Source organism: Cicer arietinum, chromosome 8 (assembly GCF_000331145.2).
Source record: "Cicer arietinum cultivar CDC Frontier isolate Library 1 chromosome 8, Cicar.CDCFrontier_v2.0, whole genome shotgun sequence".
NCBI lineage: Eukaryota > Viridiplantae > Streptophyta > Magnoliopsida > Fabales > Fabaceae > Cicer > Cicer arietinum.
In genome coordinates this window covers 2,058,525-2,066,991 of record NC_021167.2, presented here as the reverse complement: position 1 = coordinate 2,066,991, position 8,467 = coordinate 2,058,525, and the positions used below count along the sequence as shown (strand labels likewise).

Here is an 8,467-nt window from a genome sequence, read left to right as displayed (position 1 = left end):
TTTCCCTTGGAGGACCTTCCACTCCTTTCTTTGAAGATGGAATTGCACTTGGTGCATTTAGTGCAATTCAAAAGGGAATTTTTGTTTCTTGTTCAGCTGCGAATTCAGGTCCTGAATACGGTACACTGTCTAATGAAGCACCATGGATTCTAACTGTTGGTGCAAGCACAATTGACAGAAAAATAGAAGCAATAGCTAAGCTTGGAAATGGGATAGAATATCTTGGAGAATCAGTTTTTCAACCAAAAGACTTTGAATCAACATTATTGCCACTTGTGTATGCAGGTGCAATTAACACAAGTGATGATTCCATTGCCTTTTGTGACCCTATATCAATGAAGAATGTTGATGTTAAGGGAAAAGTAGTTTTATGTGAGCAAGGCGGATTTGTTTCAAGAGTGGCAAAAGGTCAAGCAGTTAAAGATGCTGGTGGTTCTGCCATGATCCTCGTGAACAGCGAACGTGAAGCTTTCAATCCAATTACTGATGTTCATGTTCTACCTGCTGTTCATGTAAGTTACTCTTCTGGTTTATCAATCAAAGATTACATAAACTCAACTTCAACACCAGAAGCCACAATTTTGTTCCAAGGAACTGTTATTGGAAATCCATTAGCTCCTCAAGTTGCTTCGTTTTCTTCAAGAGGGCCAAGCAAATCAAGCCCCGGAATTCTGAAACCGGATATAATTGGACCTGGAATGAACATTCTGGCAGGATGGTATGTATCATTAGACAACAGTACACCGCCGTTTAACATAGTTTCAGGTACCTCAATGTCCTGTCCTCACCTCGGTGGCATTGCGGCTCTGTTGAAAAACTCTCATCCAGATTGGTCACCGGCCGCTATAAAGTCGGCAATCATGACAACTGCAAATGTGGTTAATCTTCAAGGAACGGCTATTTTAGACCAAAGGCATCTACCAGCTGATGTATTTGCAACTGGTGCTGGACATGTCAACCCTTTGAAAGCAAATGATCCAGGACTTGTTTATGATATTGAACCAAATGATTATGTTCCTTATTTGTGTGGTTTGAATTATACTGATAGACAAGTTGGTGTTATTTTGCAACAGAAAGTGAAATGCTCTGATGTAAAGAGCATATCACAGGCACAACTTAATTATCCATCGTTTTCGATTCGGTTGGGGTCCACTTCGCAGTTTTATACTAGAACATTGACAAATGTTGGACCTGTTAACACAACTTACAGTGTCGAAATTGATGTGCCTTTGGCTGTGGGTATGAGTGTAAGCCCTGCTCAAATAACATTCACTGAGGTGAAGCAAAAGGTTACATATTGGGTTGATTTTATACCTGAAGATAAAAAGAATAGAGGTGATAACATGATTGCTCAGGGGTCTATCAAGTGGGTTTCTGAAAAGTATTCTGTTAGCATTCCTATAGCTATTGTCTTTGTGTGAAAATTTAGCAAACGAAATTAACAAGAGCGTGACACTATTGTATATAAGAATAAACATAGGAACTAATGTCTGCAAATGTGGAATGGAATCTTGGAGCTTGTTTCAATTTTTTATGTTAATTTCAAGTACAACTCTCTTAATATTATGAAATTATGGATCTCAAGTAATCTTACTCCATTGTTAATCTTCTTTTAAACAATAGCAATATGAATGTTATCTACTAATAAAGGGTGCGGTAAGAAAGCACATCAAACAAGGTGCTGGCAATATTCCTCTACAGTATCGTTTTCCGAAGTACATTATATTCTTGAGTGAAGTTAAAAGCTCTTTTAACAATGGATTATTTTTTTAACTTGGTATTGTTTTGCACTAACACTTGTTTTTGTACATGACAAATTGTGGCGATTTTACAAATATGTCAGCTTTTCCTCATAAAATACTTGGCATCGATGACAATTAGGGCGAGCCGTTATTCTTCCTCTTTTATTATTTATTTTGTATCAATAGAATGACAACCAACCGTGCTGGTAAAGATGTTCTAAAAAAAAACGTACTGGTAAATAAAGAGAAAAGCAAACAGCCAGAGATTCTTAGCTCTTGACTGATGTTTTAGGTATGATGGAACCCATTTGATTCCCTTGACAACTTTCCTGTACTGATGGAACCCATTTTCGTTTAACCTAACAAGATTTTAAATTACTTTTCATTGTGTGAAATTAAAAGGTAAGTTACCATTCGCTCATAGAAAAGGTAAGTATACAAGTACAAGCTAATTTAAATTTCTAATAGTCAGGTAAAGTTAATGCCTAATTTGGCGGCCAATTCCATGATGCCAACAAGGACTCAGCTAGTTGTTACTTATGACTTGAGAAGAGGAGAGCAGTAAAAATATAACACGAACAGCAAAAATATACAAATTTTGCTTCTCACAATATTTACAAAATATTCAAGATCTTTGTATTCTTAACAACAAATCAAAAATTATGAAATGTAAATCTTACGTTCCATCTATCAATTTCTACAACTAGCAACATTGTTAGTGTATCCCTTTTTGGCCTGCAGACCTCAACCAATCCAGTAATCTTCTTCTGATCAACTACAGAGCACATACCTGGGGAAAAATACAGGTTTATTTCTTTAGTGTATACAACAGAAACATGCCAGCATATAGAAGATACATAACAAGTTGCAAGTTTCAAAATCATTTAGGCATCAACAACCTCATAACATTAATAAAATCAAAAAAGCTTGAATCTGTTGTTCATTACATCAAACTTTGCAAATTTGCTGACAATTTTCCAGAGAAAATTAGAACAACATAAACACAGGTGAATTTTGGTTAATAAACTGAATCTAATTTTTGTACAACGGAAAGAAAAAAACTAGAATAAAATTTGCAATTGAATCACATTAATGAGGTGCAATAACAATTTCTAATTCTACATAAATTACAATTAACCTCCATTTTGCAGCTGCATATGAAAAAAAAAAACACCTAACGGGTGACAACGCCACAAGACAAAATTAACCAAGAAATGTTACCTTGTTGAAGGAGAAGTTAATTCAAGGCAAATAGGACTGATGCATCCTCTTATGAGAGTTGTTCCAGTCTCTAGTAGTCTCACCTAAATTCCTGCAAAATGCTTCCTGGCTGTAGAATCACAGAATTGACAACTTATAATTTGGAGTTTGGCAACAGGAAAGGTCTTCACCTATCATCATCGTGTGTGTTACTTCCCAACGATTCTAGCTGTTTCTGATATCGTTTAGTTGCCTGTAAGAATTTTTATGGCCTGGTTATGGCATCCTGTGACAGCTACCCGTCTAGATAAAAACAAAACAAAAAGTGAAATATAATGTTAATCTGCATACTGACACTGCTACTGCTACGTAACTGTTTCCTGCATCTGCTATGGATCTCCAGGTATTCTTCATAGGACTGCAACAAAAAAATGCACGCACAGTCGAAGTTAGACAATAAGTTCTTAACAACTGTACTCAAACAATGTAATTGGCTATTTTTTCTCTAGGCAGCATCAAATATTGAAATTATAACCATAGAGCCGAGCTATATTTGATATAATTAAATTTTTCTAAAATTTCTTCACAACACATCAAAGAACTTGGGAAACACGGCAACTTGGCTTTCACATAAGTTAACAAGAGAACCAATGTAAAACATTTTTCGTACATATTATATATTGCCCAACTGACAATCCCAAAACTCGGATGAAAATTGCAGACATAAGCAACAGGAATGAGACAGCATAAATAAACAATGGTAAGAATTCTTTCCAATTTAAGATCATGCATGTCGCAGGATAGCTCCTCTATTCAAAACAAAATATCATCTAAGTGATCTTTCATTTTGACAAGTCCATTATATGGAACACCATTCTCTAATGAAGCAGATTCCTAGGACGATTAAACAACATGGTTGTGAAATTAAAAGGACATAAGCAAAATGATTGATTAGAGGAGAGATCTTAACCAATACCATGTCAAGAAAATCATCATCAGTTAGGGAACTAGCTAAAGGGCATTCTGAAAACAGACCCCATTCATCAAATTGTGAAGCCACATCCTTCTCCATTAGTATCGTCGGAGTACGCCCACTAAAATGAGAACGTTTAATACCTGCCACTTTTGATGACTTAAAAGTGATGGGCGGTATTTCAGTGAACATTCTTCCACTGAATTTCTGGTTGGTTGAATGAAATTTATTACCTTCAGCTTGATTTTGGGAAAATATGGAAGAATAAGCCATAGGCATTGACCATGACAACTGCGGCGAAGGAAAGTTACAGTCTTGATCTCCCATTGCACTTGGAGTATTAGCAGAATGACCCTCCGAAGAAAAATTGTTCCTTGATGAACTGCAAATGCAAAGACCAATAAGCAGCAAACCTCCTTTAAATGCATCCGAAAGCAAAGTATCCTTCGCTGTCTATAAAATTTACCTTGCAAGTCCATCCACATCATTGTTACAATCAAGGAGTTCACAAAGAGCTAGACCAATATCTGGAGATAACTCCTGGAATCAGAACTCAGGGTCACAAAATATATACATAATTTCCCAAGATCCAAGAGGTAAAAACGAAAAAACAAAATAAATTAAACCTGGCAATCTCTGCTAATTTTGACAGGTTTATATTCATTCAGTGGATTCTTGAGATGAAGAGTCTTATGGAAAGGCAAGTCATTCAAGCACAGCCATTTGACCTTAAAAGTGCGACCCCAAGGTTTACTTTTACCACTTCCATCACTCCAAACATTGTCTCTCCTCCACCCAATAGAGGACAGCATTTGTGCGTACCCTTGGAAGCAGCCACTCATGTTGACACTAAATATAAGGATTACACTACCTGAATTCTGCAAAATATGCAAATAATTCTCAAGAAAAATCCTTCTATTTTAATTTAATTTCTTTCTTAATTCTAGACAGACTATAATGAATATAACACTATTCAACAACATAATTTGATAACAGAAAAAGGTGGGATCTTACATGAAAAGCTTCTTCCAGAATGGGTTCATTCATGGTTTGAGTAGCCCAAATTCCCTTCTCAATTGACAAACGAATATTTTGATGGTTCAAACTCTTAATGATGAAGTATTTTACATTATACAATTTTCCCATTCCAGTTCCACTTGGATGCCCTATCTGACAGTAAGAATGTCGCACTTTATCTGCCCTAGTTGGATTAATGTCTTCATCATACTTGTCACTGGAGCTCTCTAACAAAGGGAATACAGATAAATCTCAAACTGAGAGAAAATAAATTAAAGTGAAAAATGTTCACACGTAAAAAGAGATATACATGCATCTACGAAATGTACAGCAATTTTAAATTCATAATTTTTCTCATAATGTTCCCTTCCACAAATCTTCTATAAACAAAACAACCTCTAGTTCTAACAAAGGAAGCTCATAAATTGACATTTCACATTAAATGTATGTGACAAGAAAACAAACATTATCCCAACCTAGGTCATATGAATTTCCAAAGTCATGCTTCCGTTCAGCAACTGATGCACTTTCCTTCACACTATTAGAAGACATATCCCAATTGACCTGTCACTAAATAATGAACATTTAAATCAGAGTGCAATCAGCATCATAACAAACGCTAGAACTCTGTTTTTTTCCCTTAAAATTGGAAAGGAAGATCATAAACATGAACATCGACCAAAATTGTATACGAAAAACTCATCAATAAAATGCGAGAGGAAAATCAAAGTGTTTCTCAGAAGAGCGAAAAAATGAAGTCCAAAGAATTGCGAGTGATTAAACACATCAGGAATACCATTATTGGTTTAAAAGAAATAGAAAAATAAAATAGAAAGTTTGGAAGTTGAAGAGACTCAGCGAAACTGAGCGTAAGAACGAACCCTAGGTTTCGCTGGCGTTATCACTTCTCTTGTTGCTCGCCAATGGCTACTACAACTGCTACAACTCCACTCTCCAACACGTACATGAATTATCGTATTGGTTTTCAAAAATGGTTTACTTTTTCTATATATAAAATAAATAAATAAAAACAGATAATTACGTTTGGTTGAGAAAATAGAAAATAAAAACAGTAGAATTGTTTTTTTTCCGAAATTTGCGAAATAAACAAAGTTATTTAGATCAAAGTGTATTATCTTAAAAAATAATAATTAAATTCATAACAATAATTTAAAAATATATATTTGATCTCTACGGTATAAATTCTTTCATCAATCACTAATTTTTATTTATTTTCTCTTCTTTTACATTTAATGTAAACATCAAACAGTGATGATGATTATTATTATTTTTGTATGGATAGTAATCATTATTTAATTTAACAAAAAATTCCACATGATTAATAGTAACTTAAATACTGAAGAATTTATAAAAAAAAATTACAAAAATGACTTATATAATATAGAAGATGCTATTTTATCATATATATATATATATATATATATATATATATATATATACATATGTTGTACATATGTATATCTATATATAAAAGAATACTAAAATAAACACTTGAATTAATTAAAATAAAAATATATATCATCATGGACACATTAATATAAATAAAATCTAAAAACATGATGAATAAATAGTTTTTTATTTTAAAAAAGGAAATAACTAACAACAAATATTTAGGCCTATAGAGGCTCTTATTACACAACAGCACACACACTAGGCTTGAAACAACTATAGAGAATTCAAACAAGTATATGTATGTATACAATACAAATTTGCACGATCATTTGGTATCTTCCTCTTCCTCATTCCTAAAAAGTTTGTGATGAATATGCTGAGCAAAAGTGCGTGGTGGAAACCGTGCAGGTTGATTTTGAGTTACAAGTTGAGGAAGTGGCTTGAGGATGATTTTTTCCTTAGGTGGTTCACAAAACACTGCCCAAGATATTCTAACTTTTTCCTTATTCACCAATCCACGGTGAAGTATACTCTTGTATTTTCCATTGCTAAGAATTTCAATTGTGTCACCAATATGCATTAGAATTGAATCAGGTACACATTTTGCTGTGACCCATTTACCCTCATAGAAAAGTTGCAAACCTGGCACCATATTGTGTAGAAGGAAAGTAAGTGAACTTACATCTGTATGGGCTTCAACTCCAAGTGCTAGTTCTGGCTGAGGGCAAATTGGGTAATAGTTTATTTTCATTTGAAGTAAAAGCTCTTCCATTCCACCAACTTCCTTTTCTAACCTTCCTCCTTCTAGCCCTAGTTCTAGAGACAACACTTCCATTATCTTGCTAGCTAGCCCTCTTAGTTGCTTTGCATATTCGCTTGTAACCTCCCTGCATGCATGCAAACTATTTTTTATATATGCTACAAATAGCCAAACTTTATAATAGAGGGAAATTTTTTAAAATATAGCACAATTCATTAATTAATTAGTATAATTTTAAAAAAGGAGTAACGTACGTATAATCATGTGGTGTCTTAGGCCAGATGGACAAGTCCCTCTTATCCTCAGGAAAAATAAGATGAAAGAAGTAATCTTCCCATTCAAGTTGACCACTAGCATTATTAGCTAATTTACTTCCATAACCTTGAATCTTACCACAACTTTGATCATTTGCATATTTCTCCTTTTCATCAACAGACAAACCAAAGAATGTTTCACCAACTTTCTTAAGACGATTAATTAGATCATGAGATATACCATGGTTCACTAAATGCATCACACCCCATTCTTCAGCTGCTTTCTTCAACTTCTCCCTACATTTCCTTCTAACTAATTCATCCGAAGAGTTTATTTCTTTTAAATCAATTGTTGGAACTTCAGGCCCTTCTTTTTTTTCTTCCTCGAAGATGTTACCTATGTTTGTTAACTCTTCTTTTGGCCTCACGTATTCCTTTGGAATTGATTCTATCCCACTTAAGGATAAGCTTTCAACTCTTTGAACCAACATTGTTCCCATCTTTACAAATTATTATTATATTAATGGATGGTATATACTTTCTCTCTTTCTCTCTTCTATTTATATATATATATACACGTGTGTGTGTGTGTGTGTGTGTGTGTGTGAGATTGATCGCGTTACTAATTAGGTAGCAACCTATATGCCTCACCTCACTCACCACTCTTTAGCTGACTCACGCACTTCACTTTCAACAGCGAACGTCAGCTCCATATTCCATTTTATATTTATATACTACTATTAGTTAAATTTTCATGCACTCGTCGTTTAAAAAATTTATCCACCAAAATTCATGATATATTATGTAACTAAGCTACTTATTACAAAAATTAAATATTATTATTAATAAAATAATTTTATATTAATAATATATATAAATTATATTATTTATTTTATAGGTTATCTCTATCGGAGTTAAGATACATATTAAATTCTTTTTATATACTACCTATTTTCCTAATTACAGGCATCCTTTAGAAAAAAATTATCTCTTAATATAAGCAATATTTCAATTAAATAGTTTCATTTATTTACTTTTTTCAAATATACCATTTATTAATACTATATTAATTTATTTTGAAATATAAAAATAAAATTTAACACAATTA

The 8,467-nt window shown here is 33.5% G+C and overlaps 3 protein-coding genes across 8 annotated transcripts in view; 1 reads left to right on the top strand and 2 right to left on the bottom strand.

Moving 5' to 3' along the window:
- Positions 1-1,570, top strand: part of LOC101494969 (subtilisin-like protease 3) — a 2,599-nt gene extending 1,029 nt beyond the window's left edge. Inside the window, 1 exon segment of the mRNA XM_073364558.1 lies at positions 1-1,570. This exon segment is cut by the window's left edge and continues 34 nt beyond it. Within this exon segment, the coding sequence (XP_073220659.1) occupies positions 1-1,421 (1,421 nt within the window). The 3' untranslated portion in view covers positions 1,422-1,570.
- Positions 1,571-2,319: 749 nt separating this feature from the next.
- LOC101511608 (uncharacterized) lies at positions 2,320-5,961 on the bottom strand. Of its 6 annotated transcripts, none has more exons than XM_027337315.2 (11): positions 5,814-5,961; positions 5,409-5,502; positions 4,930-5,159; positions 4,542-4,793; positions 4,382-4,455; positions 4,149-4,297; positions 3,919-4,064; positions 3,298-3,360; positions 3,134-3,195; positions 2,964-3,054; positions 2,320-2,532 (listed from the first exon to the last, which is right to left on the bottom strand). In XM_027337315.2, exons 2-10 carry the CDS (start codon positions 5,482-5,484, stop codon positions 2,985-2,987), a joined length of 1,122 nt encoding a protein of 373 aa, XP_027193116.1. In that variant the 5' UTR covers positions 5,485-5,502; positions 5,814-5,961; the 3' UTR covers positions 2,320-2,532; positions 2,964-2,984. The 6 variants fall into 6 exon arrangements, 4 of the variants coding, with proteins under 4 accessions (XP_027193116.1, XP_027193117.1, XP_027193115.1 ...); XM_027337316.2 differs by having other exon boundaries at positions 3,919-4,058; XM_027337314.2 differs by having other exon boundaries at positions 3,919-4,297.
- Positions 5,962-6,449: 488 nt separating this feature from the next.
- Positions 6,450-7,910, bottom strand: LOC101511289 (leucoanthocyanidin dioxygenase). The gene is made up of 2 exons (XM_004511568.4): positions 7,360-7,910; positions 6,450-7,232 (listed from the first exon to the last, which is right to left on the bottom strand). Exons 1-2 carry the CDS (start codon positions 7,857-7,859, stop codon positions 6,671-6,673), a joined length of 1,062 nt encoding a protein of 353 aa, XP_004511625.1. The 5' UTR covers positions 7,860-7,910; the 3' UTR covers positions 6,450-6,670.
- Positions 7,911-8,467: the final 557 nt, after the last annotated feature.

Excerpts from the sequence above, each read along its gene's own strand:
- LOC101511608 (XM_027337314.2), bottom strand. The coding sequence starts at position 5,484 with ATGTCTTCTAATAGTGTGAAGGAAAGTGCATCAGTTGCTGAACGGAAG. Across the intron at positions 4,456-4,541 it reads AAATTAGCAGAGATTGCCAG|GAGTTATCTCCAGATATTGG; the intron begins GTTTAATTTATT and ends TTCTGATTCCAG. Across the intron at positions 4,298-4,381 it reads GATGTGGATGGACTTGCAAG|TTCATCAAGGAACAATTTTT; the intron begins GTAAATTTTATA and ends TTGCATTTGCAG.
- LOC101511289 (XM_004511568.4), bottom strand. The coding sequence starts at position 7,859 with ATGGGAACAATGTTGGTTCAAAGAGTTGAAAGCTTATCCTTAAGTGGG. Across the intron at positions 7,233-7,359 it reads AAGACACCACATGATTATAC|GGAGGTTACAAGCGAATATG; the intron begins GTACGTTACTCC and ends GCATGCATGCAG.